Raw genomic sequence first — 27,987 nt, 5'->3', positions numbered from 1 at the left:
GACCTCAGACTGGTTATATTTCATAATCCAAACATTCCCCTTTCCATATCTCCTTCTTTCTAGTGTGTGGCACAGTCGTTAGCACTGTTGCCACCCACAGCGCCAGGGACCTGGGTTTGATTCCAGCCTTGGGTCACTGTCTGTGTAGGGTTTGTACATTCTCCCTGTATTTCCGTGAGTTTCTTCTGAGTGCTCCGGTTTCCTCCCACAGTCCAAAGGTGTGCAGGTTAGGATGATTTGACCATACTAAATTGCTCCTCAGCAGAGTAAATATGTGGTGTTAGGCCCAGGGTGAGATAGTTGTCAGTGCAGGGTCGATGGGCTGAATGTTCCCCTGCTAGGTAGTCTTTGATTCTATGAGAAGACATATTTGCATGCACAATCCTGAATGACTGAGAGTTACCCAAACTACCCATCATACACTTAATTTTCTCATGCATTGACAACTGTTTGTTCTACTAGTCAGTCACTGCACATGCATTGCATGCATTGTCTTTAAATTGTGCAGCTCTTTGAATAGAACGCTGGTGTGTGACATTGGGTGTTCATCGTGGTGGTGTTACTTGTCCGGAGAATGTAATTCCCATGGCCCTTCTTGCCTTGGTGACTATTATTGTTTCATTGCAGCTGTTGGGGATTCATGGAACTCTGGAATTGAAAGCAGTTCAATACTCGGTACAGTTGCTAATATCCCTTTCCCCCTAACTGCCTGATAGCTGTGAAGGAACAGCTTTGGTAGTTGTTTCAATATGCCTGCGATTTACCTCCACAGTTTCCACGTGGCCTGACTCCTGTTGAGAGCGCTGAGATTTGCACCCTGACTGCCGCTCCAGTGTTCAGCTCTAGAAATGGTTTGGCTGTCTTGTCAAACTGAAATTTGGCTTTCTGTTGTTTCACCTTGATCTTTCCACTCATGCCCATTACTACTTGTAGTTTCAATAGCTTCCTTGCTATTGAAAGATTAATTTGTGAGCAGCATTATGTTGGTATCTGGACCGGACTACTTTCCATGCCTTGTATTTGTCTGTGTTAGATTTGCTCAACTTCATGACAAGCCTTTGCCGATTTTTACTGCCACCTTAGCCTTTTCATTCAACTGGGGATAGTGTGGAGATGATGTGTAATGCTGAATTTCCCAATCCTTTGTGCATCAGCTGAATTCTTCACTTGTAAACTGAAGTCCATTGTCACTTGTCACAATATCTGATTGCCCTACTGACTGAACTGGGCTTTCAGGCATTCTACTATTTCTCTAGTCATCATTGACGTCAGCTGGTCTAACTCCCAGTAGTCAGAATAGTAATTCACAGTGACCAGTTCCTGCTGAGGTGAAAAGATCAACTCGCAACTTCATCTATGGTCTGTCTAGAATATTTGTGTCATTAGTGTCTCTCTATCTTGCTTAGTTTTATTGTACAAACCTTTGTTTTAACCTCTAATCGCAAATAAAGACACTAAGTCAACTTTAATGTTTAAACACAATGGGGGCTGATTTTCCCAAAATAATTCTAAGTGTCAAACGGGTGGGAAACTAAGAGATTTTCCTGTCCTTTTTTTTTGGTGAGCTGAGTCTCAGTTATCTGCGGCACTCAGTGCAGTTCAGAAGCCGTCAGGAAATTCATGCCACTGGGGGAGCAGAGCTTATATCCACCAGAGAATCTGACAGCAGAGTGCTAAGTGGATCATTGCAAATGTGCCCAAATGTCCCAGTATTCTGGGAGATTGATTTACATCTTCCCTGACCCAGCATCCGTGGACATGGTCTACCCCCCATGGGAATGGCAGCCCTCCTGGACATTGCCAGCCTCCTGATCGTCCCTTCCCCATTACTGGCCTCCCAATCTCCATCCCCTCCATTAGCCCCTACCCCCAATGTAGAATTCTCCCCTTCACTCCCCTCCTACCTGCCCCGCCACCTTAGCATTGGCAGGTTACTGACTGGGCACCACCAGGTTCTGGGCTGGCACTACCCAATGGGCATTGCCAACTTTCAATCTCCTGGGAGGTTTCAATGGTCTCCGGGGCCATCATGTCTGAGCCCTGTTGCTGGGGACCAGCTGTGATCCTTGCTGGTGTGGACCTTCACTGGTGAGGTCGGAAAGCTAAATGAGCTCAGGCAATAACATCTGGATTTTGCTAAGCACACTGAAATGAGCTAATGAATATTTAAATCAGCCTCATGCCTTTTCCCAGAGAAAAGTAAAGAATGGCATTTGCTGTTCTGAAAATGATAATATTTTGAAACCATGCCAATAACTTGTCTCTATAGTTATGTTTAGCTAATCCCTAGATATGAAATAGCATTTTGCTGAGACTTCTGTCCTGCACTTCAGCTTTCTCATCAGTCTTTTTTAATTATGTTACCCCTTTTCTCTTACTTAATTTTTCTACCTGAGGTAAAAGTACACCAAAATTTTAACACAAAAACAACATACTGCAGATGCTGCAAATCTGACAGAAGAAGAAAGAATGCTGGAAAATCTCAGATAATCAAGCAGCATCTGTGAAAACAATCAATATTCACGTTGATGACGTTTTGAAATGTTAACTCTTGTATGAACTGGATAAATTGTATGCAAACTATTTTTGAGGAAACAGTTTACATTTATATTATATTGTTTACATTTTTCCAAGTCAATGGTCCAGGCTTTTCAATAGCCAGAACTGAAGCTATCAGTGTTCAGCATTATTGTGGTGATAAATCAGATTTTTGGCATTCACACATTTATTTATTATTCATCGCAAGCTTACATGGACACCGCAATGAAATTACTCTTGTCGCCACAGTCCGGCGCCTGTTCGGGTCAATTCACCTAACTGACATGTCTTTCAGACTGTGGGAGAAGGAAACCTGGAGGAAACCCACGCAGACATGGGGAGAACATGCAAACTCCACACAGACAGTGACCCAAGCCGGGAATCAAACCTGGGTCCCTGGCACTGTGAGGCAACAATGCTAACCACTGTGCTACCATGCCACCCACATGCACAGTAAAACATGGAAGTATTAATGGCTTTTCAGCTTTGCATCAATATGGGCACAAAGTCTACACTTTAGCTGCCCCAACGGACTGAAGCAACAAAGCTCAAAAATTTTTAGGTTTGGGCCATGAGCTGCAAGGAAATTTCAAAATTCAAATAAATTACTGAAATTTAGAAACACTACAGTAAAGAAAGAGGCTATTCGGCCCATCAAGTCTGCACTGACCACAATCCCACCCAGGTCCTACCCCCATATCCCTACATATTTACCCACTAATCCCTCTAACCTATGCATCTCAGGACACTAAGGGCAATTTTTAACATGGCCAATCAACCTAACCTACACATCTTTAGACTGTGGGAGGAAACTGGAGCATCTGGAGGAAACCCATGCGGACACAAGGAGAATGGGCAAACTCTACACAGACAGTGACCCAAGCCGGGAATTGAACCCAGGTCCCTGGAGCTGTGAAGCAGCAGTGCTAGCCACTGTGCTACTGTGCCGCCCCCAAAGACTGATTCTTTATGAAGAGTGACAGAGAATGAGCATCAGGGCATAGAGAAAACATTTGGGAAATACAATTTACCATTGTGGTAGCAGAAAAAAATTACAAAGAAGTTCTTACCAGTTAGATACGCCTGAATATAAGGTTAAGAGAGCAGTTCCATGACAAAGAACCTACTTGCAACTACATGGAAGCTTAATAATAAAATGACAAGAAAGAAAAAGGTTGTAAATGATAGAGCAAGGCACAGGCAAATGAAAACTCAGACTGACATTCATTTGAGCTGGCTGAGAGAGACTTATTGATTAGTAGGCTGGTAAATAGGGTCCAGTTAATCAGCCTGTAACTCTTCTAGTAAGTTTAATCTTCACTAAATTGATTAATTGTTAAGATGGGATAATGAAGATATTGCAGAAGAGCTTCTAATAAAGCACTTTGCCTATGGACCATAGACTGAGTAAATTATGATATTGTAAACATTTTTGGTTACCAGTGGTTTGGTTACTTGTTGATGCTAACACTATACAAGCAGAAGTTGCCAATGTTGTGGAAAGTTGAGAATTGTGCACATTACAGAGATAATCTAACCATCTCCCTTGACATTCAATGACCTTACCATTGCTAAAACTCCCACTACCAACATTCTGGGAGTTACCATTGACTAGAAACTGAACTGGACCAGCTATCTGAAAACCATGAACCCAAAGAGAAAATGCTGTAAGTCTCAGCAGATCTGGCAGCATCTGTTAGGACAGAAAAGAGCTGACAAATCTTTGACAAAGGGTCATCTCCACTCAAAACAAGCTCTTTTCTCTCTGTACAGATGCCGCCAGGCCTGCCGAGATTTTCTAGAGTTTTCCCTTTTGGTTTCAGATTCCAGCATCCGCAGTAATTTGCTTTTATTATATGAAAACCATGGCTACAAGAGCAGGTCAGAGGCTGAAAATTCTCCTCAAAGTAGGTTCATCATCTACAAAGCACAAGTTAGGAGTGTGATAGAATACCCTCCACTTGCCTGAATAAGTCCGGCTCTCACAACACCCAAGAAGCTTAACACCATCCAGGACAATACAGTCCACTTGATTGACACCCCATCCTCCATCTGTGACATTCATATGACCATACAAACAAGAAGTAGGCAATAGGCCATTTGGCTCAATGAGCCTACTCTGCCATTTAATAAAATGATTGTTGACCAGTTAGTAATCCCAAATCTGCTGCTTTCTACCAACCCCCTAATAATTGATCAACACCGCCCCCCCCCCCCCAATTGCTTAAGAAGAATCTATCCTCTTCTGCCTCAAAAATATTCAAAGCAAATATTATGTCACATTTTCAGGAAGAGAGTTCCAAAGGCTCAACCTTCTGAGAGAAAAAAACTCACCTCATCTCCATTTTAAGTGGGTGACCCCCATATTTTTAAACTGTGACCCCCAGAACTAGATTCTCCCACAAGCGGAAACATCCTCTTTCCATTCACCCTGTTAAGATCCCTCCGGATCATGTATATTTCAACCAAATTGCCTCTCACTCTTCTAAATTCCAGTGGATACAAGTTTAGCCTGTCCAATCTTTCCTCATAAGATGACCTGCCCAATCCTGGTATTGGTTCAGCAAACATTCTCTGAAATCTTCTAATGTATTTACATTCTTCCTTAAATAAGGAGACCAATACTGTACATTGTACTTAAGATGTAATCCCACCGGTGTCCTGCAGGATTGAAGCATAGCTTCCCTATTTTGACATTCAATTCCCCTTGCAATAAACGATAACATTCTATTAGCTTTCTGAATTACCTGCTGTACCTGCATACCAGCCTTTTGTGATTCATGCAATTCAGATCCCTCTGAATTTTAAAGATCTGAAATCTCTCACCATTTATATAACATGTTTCTCTTTTATTCTTTCTGTCAAAATGGACATTTTTCCACATTATACTCCATTTGCCAGATCTTTGCACACTCACTGAATTAATCTGTATCTTTTTGTATCTCCTTATGTCCTTTTTACAATATACTTTCCCACATAACTTTGTTATCGGCAAATTTGGCAACCATTCCATCCACCCCCTCACCCAAGTCATTCATATAAATTGTAAACAGTTGGGGTCCCAGCACTGACTCTTCTGACACATCATTCATTACATCTTGCCAACCTGAAAAAGACCCACTAATGCCTACCCTCTGCTTCCTGTTAAACAGCCATTCATACTCTCCATTACTGACACACAGCAGCATCAGTGTGTACCATTTACATTTCATATGTTTTAGCCCTAAAACACAGAGGACATTCTTCCAAAGGAGACAAAACAAACAAAAAGATACACTGCAGCAACTCATCAAGATTCCTTCAACAAAATGTTCTAAACCTGTGACCTCCACCACCTTGAAGGATCAAGGCAGCAGATGCATGGAACACCAATACCTGTAAATATCCCTCCAAGCCTACACCATTCTGACTGGGGAACTACATCACCATTCCTTCACTATCTCTGGGACAATGAAGGAACAAAATCCTGGAACTCCCTTCCTAACAGCACTGTGAGTGTACCAACATCACATGGACAGCAGCAGTTCAAGTAGGTGGCTCACCATCACCTTCTCTTGATCAGTGAGGGATGGACAATAAATGCTGGCTGAGCTGGTGATGTCCATCTTCCATGAACAAATAAATAAACTAGGCATAAAAATGGAAGATCTTTCAAAATTATTGTTATGAATGGTAAAATGTATCAGTTCATCAGGAGTAAAGCACTTGATGTCAAAAAATAATACTAGGAAGCAGCTTAATGGGAGAAATTTAATTAATCAGGAATATATATCCTTAAATCAGTTGTCCTAGTGGACTGATACTTACTGCTCACAATCCCACTGGGAAACTGAAGAGTCATTGGGGAAGCAAATCGCTCCCATAGAACAACCTGTAAGAAATGAATATCTAGATGATCACCCTGCACCTTATGTGTGTATGTGCCCAGTACAGTCCGGCACCTCAAAGGGCACTGCCACAAATATTACTATTTACAAAGTTACTGGGCATAGTTTTGGGAGCATGGTCAAATGAGGGTTTTGTTAATGCTGACATATCAATAGGTTTCACATCCTTTCGCCTTAATTCAGAAGAATTTCCATCCAACAGAGACAAAGGAGAGAAAAATGTAGCCACACACTGGCAGAGTTTTTGAGAAACAAAATTACCAAGACAGACAAGCAGAGGTAAAGATTGAAAAATAAAGAAAAAGAACATAGAAGAGACAGAGGAAAGGCAAAAATACAGACATGGAAAGAGAGACATGGAGATGTCCCTTGTGTATTATCAAAATGTTTTACAATATGAATTTCTTTTGACAGGTAGTGAAGTAACAGCACAATACATCAGAATATATTTTTTAGGGCAAACAAGTCAACTTTTGAAAGCAATCAGATGAAATAAGTGAAAATAAAGAGGCCTTTGTTTCACTGTGAAACAAAGGCTGAGATGAGCAAGATCTGTGTCATGACACTGGCAGACAAGTCAAACAAAACTGAAGGAGATTTTTTTTTTGAGGATTCACCAAGATCAAATTTGCTTACACAGTCTCACGTAGACAGGATATTGATTCATGCTCACCAAGTGAAGTCTAGAAATGCTGATCTTATCCATTCAAAAACCAATCAGCAATCAAAACACAATTGTCAGCCACTGATCCTAATCCAGCAAATCTGATGATGATATAGGGCTGACTATAGGCAGAAAGAATCACAGTGAACTCTGCAATAGAAACACTTACCTGGAACATTTCCAAATCACTACTGGTGTCTCAGATTAGGGTGTACATGTTACATTATCAATTGATTTGTGCTGTGTTTGTGCCTTTGATGATAAGAAATGTTACTGTCAGATATAAAACATTTCGGAACATCTCCATATCTTTCTTTCCATGGCTGTATTTTTGTTTTTCCTCTGTCTCTTCTATATTCTTTTGCTTTATTTTTCAATCTTTACCTCTGCTTGTCTGCCTTGGTAAATGTTAGTGTCAGAAGAGACTATTTGGTTGTCTTACTTTCCTCTCATGGACAGATTTAACATAGTTCAGTTTTACTACTTTATCTTGCGCCCTTTTCTAATTAAAAAACAAATTTGCCTCCTTAATTACTTTTTGAAACATGTCCTCATTGCCATATATTGATCCACTACCTTGCCCTTCCTTGACAAAATTTACCATTTAAATTAATTTAAAATTTTTCTTCATAACTGAATGCTGTAATTGAATTAGCATTGATCAGTGCTTGTGCATAAACATTCCATATTCTGTTAAATCTGTGTGAAATAGTTCTTTATTGTCTTCCCCAATGCAAAACAGAAGCTATTAATGGGGGACTAGGGTGTTTGGCATGCCGAGTGATCAAATGACACCTTCCCGCACTATCTCCAGTTGCAATAATTGTCTTGGTCACCAAATATTTATCCATTTCGATTTGCTTATACTCAATGACTCAATGGTATTCTGGGATAGATACCATCTATACTTGTTTAAAAGATGAATTTTTGCAACCAGTTTATTAAGGAAAAATTTAGCGTTTGACTTTTACATGAATAATATTTTTGAGGGGTGATGTGTGCTTAAGGCCCAGACAGAATTAAAATTTGTATTTTTTCTTCCCCTCATTCATGGTGCTGAGCACTCATGGAAAAACAACACTAAATAATCAATACTATCAAATATTTATTTACAAAGACAATAGCCTCAAAGCCCTTAGATGAGCTAAATTCAAACTCTTTGGTAATTTGAATCAAAGCAAATTTAAACTTTTAAATGTTTTAAGCATTTATTTATCAATTTTCATTCATATTTATACGTCTACAATGAAATTGAACCATTAACTTATAGAAGGACATATAAAAAGAGATGACTTTGACCTGTGAAAAAATAAGGTCAATTTCTACATAAGAAATATGAAAATTACAATATTTACATACAAACATACAAACTAAGAGCAGCAATAGGTCACTTAGTCCCTCAAGCCTACTCCACCATTCAGTAAGATAATGGCTGATCTGGTTGTAACATTATCTCCACATTTTTTGATAACCTTTCCTCCCTTTGAACATAGAACCCTACAGTGCAGAAACAGGCCCCTTGGCCCATCGAGTCTGCACTGACCGCAATCCCGCCCAGGCCCTACCCCCCATATCCCTACACATTTACCTGCTAATCCCTCTAACCTACACATCCCTGGACACTAAGGGGCAATTTTAGCATGGCCAATCAACCTAACTCACACACTTCTGGACTGTGGGAGGAAACCGGAGCACCCGGAGGAAACCCATGCAGATATGAGGAGAATGTGCAAACTCCACACAGACAGTGACCCGAGCCGGGAATCATACCCAGGTCCCTGGAGCTGTGAAGCAGCAGTGCGAACCATTGTGCTACCATGCCACCTTTGGTTATCAACATTCTATCTAGATCTGCCTTAAAAATATTCAAAGACTGTTTTCACCTCCTTTTGAGGAAGAAAATTTCAACGAATACTCTCTAGAAGAAAAAATAATCCTCTTCTCTGCCTTAAATGAGCAACCATTTATTTTTAACGTTAAACACTATTAGCTTTCCTAATTGCTTCCTGTACCTGCATACCAACCTTTTATGATTTAGGGCCCCCAGATTCTTTTGCCTCTCAGAACTCTGTAATCTCTCACCATTTGAATAAAATTTAAAGACTAAAATCAGATATACATGGTAGCAATTTAGAGGGATTAATATGTGATAAATCACAAATGAGCAACGGCTAGTGAAAAAGGCAGCCAGAAGACAGTTTGTCCAAGAGCAAGGTCTTAGCTCTGCAGGAAAAAACAGCTCTCTTGAGGCCTTTATTACCATTACCTATGGTAATCACTAGATAGAAGAAGAGGTTGTTGGTCTTGCTGGAAGATGCTGCATAGGTCAATGACAACTTCTCTATTGAAGTGCAGCAATCCTCTAAAAATTGGATGCAGGTGACTCTGGACCAATAGATCCTATGGAAAGTTTAGCTCTGAACAGTTTTCCTGCTTTCTAGTTTGCTCACGGCTCTGATGTTCTCAGATCTGCTTGTACTGTTGTTTATCTCCCTTCAACTAAAATAGGGTGGCCAGATTAACTCTCAGGTTAAACATCTGATGCCCAGCATTCCAACATTTAATATCATTTTTTAAAAGGCAACTCAATTAGACATATTTTACATAGAGCCATAGAGATATACAGCATGGAAACAGGCCCTTTGGCCCAACTCGTCCATGCCGACCATGAATTAATAAACTGAATTAATTCCATTTTCCTGAGTCTGGCCCATATCCCTCTAAACTTTTCCCATCCATGTACCTGTCCAAATATACTTTGAACGTTGCAATCGCATCCGCCTCTACGACCTCCTGTGGCAGCTCATTCCATATACGAACCACCCTTTTTGTGAAAAAGTTTCCCCTCAGGTCCCTTTCAAATCTTTCCCCTCTCACCTTAAACCTATGCCCTCTCGTTTTGGATTCCCCTACCCTGGGGAAAAGATGGTGGCTATTCACCTTATCTATGCCCCTCATGATTTTATAAACCTTTACAACATCACCCCTCATCCTTCTATTCCCCAGGAAAAAAGTATCACCATATCCAGCCTCTTATAATTCAAACCTTCTAGTCCCGGTAACATCCTTAAAAATCTCTTTTGCACCCTTTCCAGTTTTATAACATCCTTCCTGTAGCAGAGCGACCATAACTGTATGCAGTACTCCAAATGTGGCTGAAGGATGATCATCTGTTTGATGATTTCAACTCTTGTACAATACATCAGACAGTTATGTTGAAGTGACTATATTATTACACTGGCATTGTGTGTCATTTCCTGACACAACCTTTCCTCTTCTTTTGGAGAGACTGGTTGCCTAGACAACTTAATAAGAATCTGAGGACAATTTTCTCTCCACTAAAAATTGATATTAAATATCAGTTCCAATTCTTAATAGTTTGCATTTTAAGCAATCCAGAGAAATAGATTTAAAATCCTGTATGATTATTAAACTTTTGAATTTCAAGCAATATTTCAATTTAGTGATGAAAGCCTTCATTTAGAATGTCCATTCAGTAAGAACCCTGTGTTACTTGTTTTCAACCTTATTTTGGTGAAGATAATATTTACCGAAGAAGGAAAAAGATGATTATAACAATTCAAATCCCGAAAGTTACAGAGACTAATATTAGGAAATTATAAAAACTTTGTGCCAGTCAAATTGTTGTTTTACAAACAAACATAAGTCTTAACTAACAGAAAGAAAACATAACCTTAAGTATAAAGCCGAAGGAATAAGTCCAATGGAGTAAAAGTGATCTTGTAAAGGATATTGATTCAGTCCCACCTAAACACTGTATACCGGTCCACTCATCACATTGGTACCATCTTCCTCCTTTTGGTGCATACTTCCAACGGAATCTTAATGAAGCATATTTCTGGGAGCCTTCAAAGCTGTGAGAAATCAAGAGGAGTTCCAGGATTCAACCAAGTCAAGGTTCCAAGTTAATTGTAACCTATTGTGTTTAGTATTATTCTCTACAGAGGAGCCTAACCATGGAGCCGATAGGACAAGAAATGCTGAAAAAAGAGAGGAAAATGAGAAGATCATCTATGGGTTAAAATAATTGGTTGTGCAAACATGAGCTGAGTCAGCCTGCACCAACAGGCAGGTTCTAACAGAGAACTTTAAGTATGTTTCCAAAACAAAAGCCATCTTCACATGTACCCAGTATGCTGGCCTAGTGAAACCTTCTTCCAATTGAACTTTATGCTATATCCAGAGCCTGCACTCTCCATTATTTCTGCATTATAACCTGCATGTTTCCTATACCAAAAGAAAACTGGCAGACTTCATTAATAGTTTAGGCAAACCAACATTTTTCAAACCATAAAGCTTATGGTGCTGCATGCATTTTAACCCAGTTTTTCTCTTTTTCTCTTTTTGAAAATGTATGGTTTGTGTCTTCTACTTACCACCCACATGCTCTTGGGAGGAATCTCAGAATGGGAGGAGACATTCATGTGGATGGCTGCTGGGGATTCCATTAACATGGTTAAAGATCTGCAAGAGAGCAGCCTGCTGCACAGCAATGATGACTGACTCCGCAACTCAGCAAACAATATGAATCCAAAGATCCCCAGTTATAAAAATGTAAGGGTACTTTTCATTCATTCGTGGAATGTGAATATCATTAGCGAGACCAGCATTTAATGGCTATTCTGAATTTCTCTTGAGAAAATGAATGTGGGCTGCCTTCTTAAACTGCTGCAGTTCATGCGGTGTAGGTACATTCACAATACTATTCAGGGGGGAGTTCCAGGATTTTGACTCAGCGACAGTGAAGGAACACTGAAGTAGCTCCAAGTTGGCATGATGAGTGACTTTGAGGGGAACTTCCTGGTGGTGATGTTCTCATGGGTCTGTTGCCCTTGACTTGGTGATAGTGGTTGTATATTTGGAAGGTGCTATCTGATGAAGCTTAGTAAGTTCCTTCCTTCATTCATAAGGTCAGAATTGTGGTGCTCACTGATGATTGCATAATCTTCAGCACCATTTACAACTCCTCAGATACTGAAGCAATCCATGTCCAAATGCAGCAATACCTGGATGATATCCAGACTTGGACTGACAGGTGTCATCACTTCTGACCTTATGATGGAAGGAAGGTCATTGATGAAGCAGCTGAAGATGATTTGATGTCTGTCATTGCGCTGACCAACTCCTGCAGTGATGTCTTGGAGCAGAGATTGATTGACCTAAAACAACCACAATTATCTTCCTTTAGACAAGGTATGACTACACCCAGTGGATATTACTTTTGACTCCAGAGCATGCCACAGAGGTTTGCACATGCCCAAAGCACCCTTTGCTGCTACAGCAGGCTAGTTGATGATCTAAGCCCCGCACCTTCACCTACAGGTGGGAATGGGGGTTAGCCCTTTTTTCATGCACTAAATGCATAATATTCTGGACTTGAACTTGTCCACAAAATTGGTGAGAAACTCTTTTGTTTTCACGCCCATCCTGGACTTGAATTTTTTTTTGGTACGATCACCCCCCAAAGTGATCCATCCAAGTGTACAGGATACTGGCTACTTTATCCCAGTGAAAATACAGATTTGATATGTTGGGACTCCACTTTCAAGTTGTCACTTACTACATTTAATGGTTAGGAGATACACTCTGTCCTGGAAGAATCTGTGTGTGAAGAATCTATGTGTCCAAAGATGTGGGGTTAGGTTGATTAGCCTAATGTCAGGGGGATTAGTTGGATAAATAAGTGGGGTTATAGGAGCGGGGCCTGGTAGGATTGTGGTCAGTGCAGACTCAATGGGCTGAATGGCCTCCTTCTGCACTGTAGGGATTCTATGATTCTATGATTATGCATTTAGAAAAACATGCAAAGGACACTGGTATATATAGTGTAACAAGTTCATAGTAAAAAGTAGTTTAGATCCTTTACAAGGCAACCGACTCCAAAGATGCCAAGTATTTAGATGCTTAACTTGGCAACCCTGCATAGCTCAGATATTCCTTTTCCCAATTTGTGCTACGTAACATCACCTGGCCACTATGTAGTCAGTACTTTCCTTTAAATAAAGCCACATTTGGTTCACTGCAGCACCTCCAATAACTAATTAGTATGTCAATATAAGTTACTTCTATCATATGGTCAGAACATTGACTACAGGAGTTGGGACATCTTGTTGAAGTTGTACAAGACATTGGTAAGGCCACACTTGGGATACTGTGTACAATTCTGGTCACATTTTTCTAGAAAGGATATTATTAAACTAGAAAGAGTGCAGGAAAGATTTACTAAGATGCTACTGGGCGTTGATAGTTTGCGTTATAAGGAGAGGCTAGATAGACTGGGCCTTTTTTCTCTGAAGTGTAGGAAGCTTGGGGTGATCTTATAGAGGTCTATAGAGTAATGGGGGGCATGGATCTGCTAGATTTTCTCAAAGGTATGGGAGTCTAAAGATTTAAGGCGAAGGGGGAAAGATACAAAAGAGTCCAGAAGGGCAATTTTTTCACATAGAGGGTGGTGAGTGTCTGGAACAAGCTGCCAGAGGAAGTAGTAGAGGCGAGTACAATTTTGTCTTTTAAGAAGCGTTTAGGCAGTTACATGGATAAGATGGATATAAAGGGATAGCAGCCAAATGCAGCAACTGGGACAAGTTTAAGGATTAAAAAAGGAGTGGCACGGACATGTTCGGCTGAAGAGCCTTTATGATTCTACATCATAAAATCCCTACAGTGCAGAAAGAGGCCATTTGGCCCATCGAGTCTGCACCAACCACAATCCCACCCAGGCCCTACCCCCATATCCCTACATATTTACCCACTAACATAAGAACATAAGAAATAGGAGCAGGAGTAGGCCAACTAGCCCTTCGAGCCTGCCCCGCCATTCAATAAGATCATGGCTGATCTGTCGTGGCTCAGTTCCACATTCCCGCCCTCTCCCCATAACCCTTAATCCCCTCTCTCATCAAAAACCCATCAACCCGCGTCTTAAAAATATTTAGCGAGGCAGCCTCCACCACTTCAACCGGCAGAGAATTCCAGAGATTCACCACCCTTTGAGTGAAGAAGTTCCTCCTCAACTCTGTTCTAAACCGCCCCCCCTTTATCTTGAGGCTATGCCCCCTAGTCCTACTATCCTTTCTGAGCGGGAAGAGTCTCTCCACCTCTATCCTATCCATCCCATTCATCATCTTATACGTCTCAATGAGATCTCCCCTCATTCTTCTAAACTCTAACGAGTACAAGCCTAATCTATTCAGCCTCTCCTCATAGCTCAACCCCCTCAACTCCAGCATCAGCCTAGTAAACCTCCTCTGCACTCCCTCCAAGGCTAAAATATCCTTGCATAATCCCTCTAACCTACACATCTTATGACACTAAGGGGCAATTTTAGCAAGGCCAATCAACCTAACCTGCACATCTTTGGACTTTGGGAGGAAACCAGAGCACGTGGATGAAACTCACACAGACATGAGGAAAATGTGCAAACTCCACACAGACAGCGACCCAAGCTAGGAATCGAACCCAGATTGCTGGAGCTGTGAAGCATCAGTGCTAACCATTGTTCTACCGTGCCGCCCACGGTAATAGCTTTCAGGGAAACAGTACTATCCCAATTATGTTCCAAAATTAGATGATATGTGTAGAGACTATTTACCATTTTAACCTTACAGTGTTGTACACTAGTTCAGAATGCCTGATAAACATGCCATCACTGAAATGGTGTATTTATTCTCTGTCTGTTGTTCCACTGGCCGGAAGATTTGCTCTGGACGTTGCTCAAGTATTCCACTCACATCTTTCATTCACAGAGGTGGGTTCATGCTGATGCCGTCTCGCAGAGCTGTATCCATTGCGCCAGATCTTCGAGGACTTTCATTCCGTCACCGAACCACCTGTTGGTGAACACACCCATTGCTGAGCCAAGTGCCCAACGTGATCCCTGCAGGAGGCGTTTTTATTCAGCAGCGGGTTCGTATCCCAAAGGCAGGCAGTCTCTTCTCGCGGATTCAAAGTTTCAAGACAAATGTTTTCAGGAAAAAGGGAACAGAAAATCTAGAGACAAGGAGACGAGACAAGAAGGGAAAGGTAATGGAGAAGAGAGAAGCAAAGATCGGGGTAGAAGGGAAGAATGGTTAAGGCCGGTATGAATCTGATCGGAAACCGGGGAAAAGTTTCTGGAGTTGGATCTGGAGGAGGTGGGGGAGGTTGGGGGAGTGGTTCTGGAAATCTGGAATTGATTTAGAAAATGAATGCGACCCAGTTCCTCGATACAATCCCGAGTGGGATTAATGCATCCCAAAGTACAATCGGGACAGAAACGGGCACAGCTCTAGCTTCAGCCCAAGATCCGCACTAAGCCTCGCTGCGTATGGGAAGCCCGCCTATTAAATCCAAAAACATTTGGAAAACTTCGCTCGGAAACAGTGTGTTTTAAATATTAAATCTGATATTGCATCCATTTTTGCCGTTTTGGAATTATACATTAGGGTTAGCAAGATGATTCTCCAGAAAGTACGGAGCTGATTGGCGAGAAGTTTTATTATCGCAATCTAGACTTATGACTTTCGCTTTCTTGAGCTTTCCTGTACTTTTGCATTTTTCCTGGCAATAATTTTAGATATCTTAACTACGTGCTATTTCAGGTATATTGTATTGGTGGAGGCTAAATAATCATGTCAGATCAACAATAGGCCCTATGGACTGGGAGATCCCTGACTTGATGCTCTCTGTGCGCTGACTTGGCTGATTTCCTGCCAGTTTTTAAATATTTTGAATATGAAAATAAAAACATTTGTCCCCGTTAAAGATCCCACGATAGCCCAGAGAGAGAAGGGCAATTATAGTTCATTGGAAATGATTAGGTAAAGCTTTAAGTAGTGGATAGAGAAATCTAATTGAGTGTGTTTGACTGTTATTATTGGCAGCAATAATGTCCAGCCCATGTTCCTCCTTTGACCTAGCTCTTTTGTGCTGGAAAGTAAAGCCACAAGCATAGTGCGGTTGTGGAGAGGAACAAAGGCACAATTAAGTGCTGGATTTTACCCTGTAAGGTCGATCAAATTGGCAGTCTCCGGAATGCAATCTATCGTTGATTATTAATTTCAATTCCAAAGACATTAGTAACTCCAGTATGGATAACGTCAGTTGTATCCTGTAAGTACAGGGTAATAAATTTGCCCAGAGATCCATTTAAGATCATAACACAGAGGAGTAGGAGTGCACCATGTGGAACTGCTGAAGCCTGTTCTACCATTCTGCATGTGGAGATGCCCTTCTACAACCATGGCTGACTTCAGCCTTAACTCCCCATTCCCAACCTTGATTTTCTGAGAGACCAAATGGCTGTCTACATTAGCCTTGAATGTATTGAATGATAGAGCATCCACAACATTTTTGGGTAGTGAATTCTAAGTCCTTTGAATGAAGACAATTCTTCTCCTCTCACCCCTAAATGATCAGTTCCTTACTCTTAAGTCTGTGCCTCTGTTCTAGATTTCCCATCCAGGGGAAACCACCTCTCACTGTCTATTCTGTCAACATTCTTCAGATTCTTATCTCTATCAATGAGATAAGCTCTCGTGTCCAGTGGCATAGTGGCCTAATAGTGCCAGGGACCCAGGTTCAATTCTGGCCCCAGGTGATTAGCTGGATGGAGTTTGCATGTTTGTGTACGTTTCCTCTGGGTGCTCCAGTTTCCTCCTACAGTCCAAAAATGTGCAGGTTAGGTTGATTGACCATTTAAATTGTCCTTTAGTGCCAGGGATTAGTAGAATAAATATGTGGGTTATGGGGATAGGGCGTGGGTGGATTCTTGTCAGTGCAGGCTCAATGGGCCGAATGACCTCCTTCTGCACAATAAGGACTCTATTCGCTGAAAAGCTGGAGATCATAGTATTAGTTTATTCAGCCTCTCATTCCAGGAACCAATCTAATGGACCTCTACAAGACCACCTCCAATATAAGTATATCTGTCCCATACATTTGGAGACCAAAACTGCACACAATATTCCAGAGATGTCTTCACCAAAGCTCTGTACAATGATAGCAAGACTTTGTTATTTTTTGTACTCCCATGCCTTGCAATATTGGCCAATATGCCATATGTTTTTCTAATTGCTTCCTGTATCTGCATATAACCTTTCTGTGTTCCTAGTATGAGTGCACCCAAGTCCCTCTGAACACAGACATTTATAAGTTTCACATTTAAAAAAATTCTGCTGTTCTATTATTATCAAAGTAGATAATTTCACATTTCCCTTCATTAAACACTATCTGCCACCTTGTTGCCCATTCAACCCATCTATATATCTTTGCAGTTTTTGTGTCCCTCTCACGGCTTACTTTTACACTTAGCTTTGTATCATCAGCAAATGTAAACACATAACTCTTAATCTCTTAGTTCAAGTCATTAATATAGATTGTAAATAGCTGAGGCCCCAGTATTAATTCTTGTGCACTTTCTTGTCACAGCCTGCCAACTTGAAAATGCCCAATTATTCCTACTCCTTGTTTCCAGTCTGTTAACTAATACTTTATCCATGCTAATATATTATTCCAACTCCATGAGCCCTTATCCTGTGTACTAACCTTTTGTGTGGCATCTTATTGATGATGTTTTGAAGATTCAAGTATACTACCTCTGCTGGTTCCCTTTATTTACCCCACTAATTCCACCCTCAAAAAACTTAATTAACATTGTCAAACACAATTACCATTTTATTAAAATCGTACTGATTTCATTTGATCATGCTATGATTTTCTAAGTACATTGTTAAAAGTTCCTTAATAATAGATTTCAGCATTTTGCCGATGACTGATGTCAGTCTAAATGTTCTTTAGTTCCCTCCTTTCTCTCCTTTGTTGAACAGTAGTGTTACAATTGTTAACTTGCAATCTGCTGGGACTGATTTCAAATCTTGCTAATTTTGGAACATAACATAATCAAGAACAGCGTGCAATATTGGCAATGACACTTAAATAACAGTCATAAAGAAACTGTCAGATTTAAATTCCTTAAATTGCTCCAATACTACTTCTTTGCTGATTTTAATTTCCTAAGTTCCTCACTCTTTAGCCACTTGGTTACTTTCTGTTTCTTGTATGTAATTTGTGTAGCCCCCAAGATGTTGATAGTGGAAGATTAAGCAATAGTAATGCTTTTGGTCTTTAAGGGGAGATGGTTAGATTGTTTCTTGTTGTAACTAATCATTGCCTGGCACTTGGCAGTATTCTGAGGAACTCATGCAATGTTGTTGTAGGCTGAGATAATTGGCTTCCAACATCCACAGCCATCTTCTTTTGAGGGAAATATGACTCCAATCAGAATAATTTGCACCCCAACTCATGATCCTTGTGCCACACTTGGTCAAATGTTGCCTTTACATCAAAGGCACTTACTCTCGTCTCACTTCTACACATTTTATGTCCTATGCATAGTTTATGAACATCTCAATTCAATAAGGCTGTTTGCTTTTCATGTTGTATAACTGCTGTTTTTGGAAATCTGATATCAAAGTGGATAACATTCTTCTTCCAAAAAAAAGGCAGATATGAAGGAAATATATATTACCTTGAGCTGAATGCACCTCTGAATTATGTTACGACGTAAAACAGTGAAATAAGTTTTTAGAGGCTGCATTCACAGAATTGATGTTTGTCTTCACAATAACTTGCTGCTAAAAACCTACAAATTATCCTCCCAAAAAACATAATAGTCGCCGCTCACTGGGGAAATTCTTCCATTGTATGTAAATGATGTCAAAAGCTAACCCCTCTGACCCATTTCCCAAACTTCTGCCCAAACACACCTTAAATAATTCCTGTCACTTCATGACTTCGCTTTGGAGCTGCACAATGTTATTGCTGATTTGAATACCACATTGAGGAGGTGTGCCATTACTGAAGCTTGTGTTTTGTCTGCACACCAACTTCTTTTATACCAAAGCAGTTCAGCCAGAACTTCTGTTGCTCATTGAATTTAGTTCTATTCAATGTATAGTATTGCACTGAGAACATGAACTCCCCCCCGGAAATTCCTCCATTATGCAATGAAGAGGAAAAGAAGGATGATGTAGAATGGTTTGACAGGAAACTTGTAGAGAAAAAAATGTGTTCATAACATGGCACAGACTTAGATTGATTTCCCAGGGGCAGCCAGCTGTGTGGTGTTCTTTAATTGTATCAATGCAGAATGTCAGATTGATCATGCAGATAGCAAACCATCGTGTTGCATGCCCTGCTGAATCAATGTAAGTCTGCTGTGACACTACACAAACAAATTTCTCTCCCCAGTAGCGTATGGCACCCCATATTTTTCTTATATTCATATACCCATTTGTAAGTGTCTTGCGGCTGAGAACATCTTACCTAGATTCTTCTGACCATCACTGTCTCTGAAGACTGTGCTTCATGATTGCTGCTACCTTACCCCCCAGGAGATATAAGGGAGCTATGTCAACTATTGACTGTAAATCTCCAGCTCACTCCATATGGAGAGTGCACTGCTGGCCAGTATCACATTGCACCCTCCCATAACCTGAGATAATCCAAAACTCTGCTGCATGTATCCTAACTTGGCTTTGGGACCACTACCATCTTTGAGCACCAACATTGCTCTTTTACCGGTGAGATGACTCATTGTTTTAACAATGGGTCAATCTCTTTTTTATCTTTGGAGGTTTAGAGTGTGGAAACTTTCTGCGTGTATATAAACATATTTGTTTATTTCCTGGGCTTAGTGTTATACAACACCTTTTGGTTCTCCCAAAGCTGTAAATAATTTCAGAAATTCTTTTCTGAAGTCCCCTAATTGACGTTCACCATTCTTTACTTCTTCTATTATGTGGATTAGATTCAATTCCAAACATGCCTTTCTGCTTAGAAGTAACAACTCTCAGATCTTGAATTACACACAGTACTTCACAGTCAGAAATCTTATAACACCAGGTTAATTTAGTATCACAAGCTTTCACAGTCCTTTCACTCCTTCATGAGTAGAGAGTTGGATTCACAAACAAGGCATATATAGACACAGACTAAACTGCAAGATAATGGTTGGAAGGTGAGTCTTTACAGATAATCAAGACTTAACAGGTACAGACAATGTGAGTGGAGAGAGGGATAGGCACAGGTTAAAGAGGTGTGAATTGTCTCAAGCTAGGACAGTTAGCAATATTTTGGAAGCCCAAGCCAAATGATGGGGGTTACACATAGTGTGACATGAACCCAAGATCCCAGTTGAGGCAGTCCTCATATATGCGTAATTTAGCTGGTGCGGTAGACATGTTCCATACACATAAGGATGGCCTCAACCAGAATCTTGGGGCGCCCTTTGGGTCACCAGCTTGTTTAGATCCTGCCTCCTCCAGAGCCGCAGCACAACTTGCCATTCTCCAAACAAATTGCTGATTGTGGGACGATTGCGATCCAGACCACAACAGACACGTTGTGACATTTAGTTTTTGAGGGGGGGAAATCATAGCCATTAATAATAATGAGAACACTGTCTTACACTTGTTTCTTTCTGTACTTCTTCCTCCTAAAGTCTTAGATCATGCAAGGATGTCACTTCTTCCCATGACATTGCAGACTCTGCACAGACAGTGACACAAGCCAGAAATCGAGCCCAGGTTCCTGGTGCTGTGAGGCAGTGTCGCTAACTACTGTGCCACCATGCTGCTAAAGGATTGAACATAAGATTGAACATAGAATGATGGAATCATTCCAATGCAGAAGGAGGCCATTCGGCCATTTGAGTTTATTCTGACTCTCCAACAGAGCATCTTACCCAACCCACCACCCACTCGATCCCTGTAACCCCATGCATTTACCCCGCTAATCCCCCTAACCTATACATAACACCAAGGGACAATTTAGCATGACCAATCCACCTAACTTGCACGTCTATGAACTGTAGGAGGAAACTGAGGCACCTGGAGGAAACCCATGCAGAGATGGGAAGACTCCAAGCTCCACACAGACAGCCTCCAAGGCTGAAATTAAACCTGGGTGCCTGGCACTGTGAGACAGCCGTGCTAACCTCTGTGCCACTGTGCCGCTTATGAATCACTCCAAAAAGAAACATGTCACAATTTAGTGCTTTCTCAAAGTGCAGCAGCAAATCATGCACTAAAATATGACATTAATTGATAAATTTTACTGTTGTACGATCACTAGCTTCGACCATAAAAATTATTTTGATTGGTTTTACTTCTGGTTGACATTGCCAGGTGCAGAAGATTTATAGTTCCTTTGGATATTTTGATTCAGTTCTTGCATTTATTTATTGCGGGTGTATTGCGTGAGTTGGTTCATTTACTGAGGGCTGCTAGACTATCTGAAAAACTCCCATCAATATTGATAGAAAAGTATGGACAAGCAGCCCAAGTTGGCACGATTCTACTAAGAAGTGGAGATGAGATGGAAAAATCTCATAAGTAGAAGTGATTGTGCCTTCCACTGCTCTCTGAAGATATGGGTCAGTGGTCAAATATTTCAAACCATTTCTCTTATAAAGACAAACAGATTTGGAACAGGCAACATTCTTGATTAGACATTTAAATGACTCTAAAACCTAATTTTTGATGTAATTGCTTTGCACATCAAACTTTGAACAATGAACCTAAACCTCATGTAACCAAATACTTTTCTAATAACCTGTCTTTTCTCTTATTGAAGGATGAAAATAGTGAAGGATCTGTAGTAACGTTAAATGAAGAACTGCAAATTCTATCAAGCTTTTGCACAAAAAGAATGATAACGGAAGCTTGCATGTCAGGACACTGGCACTGATAATGAAGACTGTTGTCAATGCTTCTTAACAAAAGGGTAAAATGAGATGATTATGGAAATGACAGTAGCAACCAAATGTGCTGAACCTATTAAAATTTCCCCTCTCTCTCCTCCAACACCATTTCCTCCAGTTCCCAATGGTGGTACTCCCCCTCTACCAAATGGAAGTTTTCCTATAGCACTGATGCCACCACTATTGCCACTGCCACCGCCACCACCACCACCACTGCCACCACCACTGCCACCACCACCGCCTTTTGGGTCACCATCTTCTCCAAATTCTGTTCGGAAATCCAAATTGAAAAAAGTGAACTGGATTACAATTCCAAGAGACCGGATCTTGGGGAAAGACAACATCTGGACAACAGACAAGTATGATGATGATTTTCAGTTAGACACTTCAATAATGGAGGAGTTATTCGAACAGGTGGAGAAAGTTTCACTTGGTGACTGTAAGCATCGGAGAAGCTTTAAAAGCAATTGCCTAGATCCCAGCAGTGAAAGAGTAAGTCAAAACAGTTTATGTATCTGCTCATGGGTCACTGCTTGTGTCTGATGCTTTCTGGTTGAAGGGTGGCACAGAGGCACAGTGGTTAGCATTGCTGCCTCACAGCGCCAGGGACCTGGGTTCAATGCCCAGCTTGGGTCACTGTCTGTGAGGAGATTGCATGTTCTCCCCATGTCTGCATTGGATTCCTCTGGGTGCTTCAGTTTCTTCCCACAATCGATAAGATGTGCTGGTTAGGTGCATTGACCCGAACAGGCGCCGGAATGTGATTTCTAGGGGAATTTCACAGTAACTTCATTGCAGTGTCAATGTAAGCCTTACTTGTGACTAATAAATAAACTTTAACTTTATTTCTGAATGGAGGTCTATTGTGTAGCCTTGTGCTACATAATCCTGTTTCACTGTCACTTGTGTTGTGTTCCCACTCCATTATGAGGATGTAATTGTGCTACAATTCCAGTTGATGTTACTACTGGTTGGGAAAGTCCCACAGTGGAACCTTGGTTCAAAAAACTGTAACTTTTACTTCTTTTAGAAAATGTGGATTGCCAATTAGCTTCTAATAACAGAAAAAAATGATTAAACATGAAAAGTTTGACTATGATACATACGCCTTCACTCCATCTAAATATCTAGAAATGTATGCTGATTTTACGAATAACAGGTCACAAAATATCTTATGCTCTAATGCTTTCAGTAAATACACAACCCCTGTAAATCAATAGGTCAGACACAACACATTCTGAAACTAAATGGCAGATGCCACCCAATTGAACCTCTCTAGATTTCTCCTCAAATCCCCTCAGGTGACTATTACATTGTGAGCCATCTGGCCATAATGGACTCTGGTTTTCACCTGAATGTTTCCTAAAAAGACTATATTTGAAAAGACCCATCTTAGAATCTTCTTCCAAACAATTATTTCCCTCAGCTAGCAGGATTTCCAATCTCAATATTCTTCTGTCTTGAATTGCAAATACATTCAAGATTTCATACAATCTCTCAGGTACTCAGTCAGCCAAGTCATACCTTCACAGGCTGTATTAAGGTATCACTAAATTTTTGATTTATCTCTGATGTCTGGTTCCCTACTTTAAATCTGGTTAGTACAGTTCTCTTTAGCTCAGAACATTCCCTGGCTTTTACTTGAACTCCAAAGAACAGTGCCTTGTTCAAAATCCAGTTCTTTTTGGCTCATCAACTTCAATCTTCCTGGGACCAATCTTTTCATTTCCTGGTTTCTGAAATGATATGTTATTTAGTTTCTGCCACTTGTTTTCTTCTTGTTATTCCCTTCTTCTGCTTCTGGCAGATCTGTGAGAGCTCTGTCTCTCTCTCTACCCATCTCCAACTGCCTTGGGTCTAGTTAAAACTATCTTCAAGAGGTCTTTCTAACTTTTATAGTAAGTTGTCTCACAACACCAAGTTAAAGTCCAACAGGTTTATTTGTAGCACGAGCTGTCAGAGCGCTACTCCTTCATCAGGTGAGTCATCACCTGATGAAGGAGCTGTGCTCTGAAAGCTCATGCTACTAAATAAATCTGTTGGATTTTACCCTGGTGTTGTGAGACTACTTACTATGCCTAGCCCAGTCTAATGCCAGCAACTCCACACTATAACTTTTTTAGGTGGCTCTTGGTTGCTAAGCAACAGCTCGCTTCTTCTCTAAGCTCTGTTTGCTTCTCAGATCATAAACTTTCAAATCACAATGCAGACACAATTTGAAATGAAACCAAAACCCCCATTTCTGTTTAACATGAATCTAACTAGAATGTTATCTTTTCTTACACAGAAATACTTAAATTAAACTCGCTTAATCTATATGTTATTTCTAAATCCAGCAATACAAATATAGATTACTTAAAATTACCTCTGCTTCCTGATAATTGGAATGTTGTTGGTGAATCTCATGGAAGGACTTCATGACAGAAAGATGGGAAGTGATAGAGTTCCCTTAAATTGCTGACAAGAGCATGCAGAATCATGATTTAGTTGCATCGAAGAGAAATAAGTTTTCTTGTTATTTTGTGTCTCTTTGCTACTGAGAACTAAGCAAAGGTACAGAAAGAAGTTAAAATACTTCAGGAGGATAGGCAAGGATAGCATACCACCCTGTTACCAGCGCACTCTTCGTGTTTAGCCATGGGTCAGTTGGTTGCACTTTCACCTCTGAGGCCGAGATTTTCCAACTCTGTCATAACAGTATTCGCCGTGGGTAACTCGGCAGCCAAATGGCAAAGTTTATTAACTTATGAATGGACAGGATGATCCCAGCAGCCAGTGGAGTTGGAAACTTTTGCCCCAAGTCCCATGCAGCCCACTTGAGTGGTGGGTTCAAGATCCATTCCAGTGCCTGAGCACACAAATCAAAGCTGACATTCCAATGAGAGAGTTGAAGGTGCTGTTTTCATAGGATCTTTACAGAATCTCTACAGGACAGAAAGAAACCATTTGGCCCATCAAGCCTGTCCCAACAACAATCCCACGCAGGCCCTATCTCCGTAACCCCACGTATTTACCCTGTTAATCCTCCTGACATCGTAGGGCAATTTAGCATAACCAACCAACCTAATTCACACATCTGTTTTTCGGTGGAATGTTAAACTGAAGCTTAGTCTGCCCTCTCAATGGATGTAAAAGATTCCAAGGCACTCTATTGAAGAAGGACAGTAGAGTTAGTCCTGATCCAATATTGACATTTCAATCAATGTCATAAAAACAGACTATTTGGTTATTATCACAAAGATGTTTTTGGAAGCATGCTGTTTGCAAATTAACTGCAGAGTTTCTTAGATTACCGAAGTGTCTCCATTCCAAAAGGACATCGTTGGCTAAACGTACCTCAGCTGTAACTTGTCCTTGAAATAATCTGCACCAAGGCCAATTTTACGTCCTAATGCTTTTTGTTTCAGGAGTGGATAAAAATTCATTCTATGCACATTCACTGGCAATTTTAGTATTCACGCATTGCATCAACCCTGTTAACAAATGATCTCACCGTTTCAAAGTCTTACAGGTGCTTGTAGGGTACTTGCACGTGCCACACTAGTTAACTCACTCCTCGTAGTCCACATGGAAAGTTGCCTGCGGCATCTTCTGTTCTTCAACTCTGTAAGCAAGCCTGTAAATTTCTACTAGAAGCAGTATTACATGATGAATTTTGTGGTCAGCAACTATTTCTCGCACAGCAAGTCTAACAAAGTGAGATTTATTTTTTCCATTCTGTTTCTTTCTGTAAATTATCTTTCTTTTACCCTGTTTTCTTTTCATGCTGTTTCTCACTTTCACAGACACTGATCAATTCTCCCCCTCTCCTACTGGCACTTCTCACAGTGACCATTGGGTTTCTTTTGTTTTCATTGCAGATATCTCTCCTGGATTCCAGAAGAAGCATGAATGTGGGGATATTTCTCAAACAGTTTAAAAGGTAGAATGGAGACAGATCTTAATTTTGATATTTGACACATTCTAATCATGGAATCCCCACAGTACAGGAAGAGACCTTTCAGTATATCAAGTCTACACAGACAACAATCTCACCCAGACCCTATCTGCGTAACCCCACATATTTATCCTGCTAATCCCCCTGACACTATGGGTGGGATTTTATGGCTGCGCTCTAACACTATCAGATCAGGTAACTATCTGAGTGGAGTTTGCAAATCTTCCTGAGTCTGCCTGGGTTTTCTCCAGGTGCTCCGAAACCATAGATTAACAGACCTTTCCATGGTCCACCCCTCGCCAGTCCTAATTCCCATGGCAGATGGAACAATAACATTTGATCCTAAGGGGCAATTTGCCATGACTAATCAACCTAACCTGCATATCTTTGGTCTGTGGGGGGAAACCAGAGCACCCAGACGAAACCCACGCAGACAGGGGGAGAATGTGCAAATTTTTTTTTGTTTTTATTCCAATTCAATCAAATCAAGTCCAATTCAGAGTCTTAACAAGTTGAGACATTCCTGATCCAAGCTGACAAGAGAGAGCTCCCACCTCCTGTCTTGGGCTTGATCTACATAATCCAAGCTGATTGGAGTAGGCATAGCTCCTCCTCCAAGGCTTGATTTCATTTGCATCTTAGCCAAAAGGCCAAGATGCTGCTTTAAAAAAATTTTTTTCCAAAAATATACTTTATTCATAAAATCTCAAGTAATCTGTTGCAAATGTAGAGGGCTTTGAGCAGCAAAACAGTGTGGAATCAAACATTTTTACAGATCTGTCCAAATTACAGTGACTACATTTCAGTACTTAAAAACTATATCCATGTCTCAATATTTACAGATTTGTGCTAATTACAATGATTACATTTCAGTTCTTAAAACTATATACATGCCTCACAAATGAAGCTAAAATGTAACCTGATGACTTCAACCAAGCACAGCATGTCAATACAACACTTGGTCTTAGCCAAAAGGCTGACAAGCGAGAATGTGCAAATTTTTTTTTAAACTTTATTCCAATCCAATCCAGTCAAATCAAATCCAATTCAGAGTCCCAACAAGTTGGGACATTCCTGATCCAAGCTGAAAAGACAGGGCTCTCACCTCCTGTCTTGAACTTGATCTACATGATCCAAGCTGATTGGAGTAGGCATAGCTCCTCCTCCAAGGCTTGATCTCATTTGCATCTTAGCCAAAAGGCCGAGATGCTGCTTTAAAAAATTGCTTCAAATGAAGCTAAGATGTAATGTAATGACTTCAACCAAGCGCAGCATGTTGATACTACACTTGATCTTAGCCAACATGTGCAAATTTTTTTTTCCAAAAATATACTTTATTGATAAAAATCTCAAATAAACTATTGCAAATGTACAGGCTTTGAATTGCAAACAGTGCAGAATCAAAACATTTTTACAGATTTATACAAATTACAGTCATTACATTTCAATACTTAAAGCTATATACATGCCTCAATAAATTACTGTGTACCGTTATTGCTCAGATTGGCACACAGTTACGCAGGTCGAGGGTATTCTGCAGTTCCCGGGCCCTCAGTCTGCCTATGTTAAAAGGCCTTATACTGTGGCCTTTCCCCATTGTGCCTTTGCGGCGGCTGCCACAACTTCAGCGCGTCCCTCAGCACGTAGTCCTGGACCTTGGAATGTGCCAGTCTGCAACACTCGGTCGAGGACAGTTCTTTCAGCTGGAAGATCAGCAAGTTTCGGGCGGACCAAAGTGTGTCCTTCACTAAGTTGATGACCTTCCAGCAGCAGTTGATATTTGCCTCGGTGTGCGTCCCCAGAAACAGCCCGTGGAGCACAGAGTCCTGCGTCACCGAGCTGCTCGGGACGAACCTCGACAAATACCACTGCATCTCACTCCAGACCTCCTTTGCAAAGGCACATTCCACAAGGAGGTGTACGACTGTCTCATCAGTCCCGCAACCGCTTCGAGGGCAGCGTGCGGTGCTGTTGAGACCTCAAGCGTGCGTAAAGGATCTGACGGGGAGTGCCCTTCTAGCAGCCAAGCCAGATCTTGGTGCTTGTTTGTCAGTTCTGGTGATGAGGCATTCTGCCAGATGACACTGACAGTCTGCTCAGGGAACCATCCGACAGGATCCGCCATCTCCTTTTCTCTCAGGGCCCCAAGGACGTTACGCGCTGACCACTGCTTAATCGCCATGTGGTCAATTGTGTGTTT

General features: G+C 40.9%; 1 protein-coding gene across 1 annotated transcript in view; it reads left to right on the top strand.

Moving 5' to 3' along the window:
• The first annotated feature begins 14,864 nt into the window (after nt 1–14,864).
• Nucleotides 14,865–27,987, top strand: part of fhdc2 (FH2 domain containing 2) — a 53,019-nt gene continuing 39,896 nt past the window's right edge. The window contains exons 1-3 of the mRNA XM_080187546.1: nt 14,865–15,132; nt 21,724–22,342; nt 25,711–25,772. Coding sequence (XP_080043672.1) covers nt 21,884–22,342; nt 25,711–25,772 — 521 coding nt within the window. The 5' untranslated portion in view covers nt 14,865–15,132; nt 21,724–21,883. The remainder of the gene's footprint in view (nt 15,133–21,723; nt 22,343–25,710; nt 25,773–27,987) is intronic.

The sequence above is a fragment of the Carcharhinus amblyrhynchos genome, chromosome 4 (genome assembly GCF_965287045.1).
Source record: "Carcharhinus amblyrhynchos chromosome 4, sCarAmb.v2.hapA, whole genome shotgun sequence".
Lineage (NCBI taxonomy): Eukaryota > Metazoa > Chordata > Chondrichthyes > Carcharhiniformes > Carcharhinidae > Carcharhinus > Carcharhinus amblyrhynchos.
The sequence above is the reverse complement of the archived record's forward strand: the minus strand, read 5'-3'. Positions and strand labels throughout refer to the sequence as shown.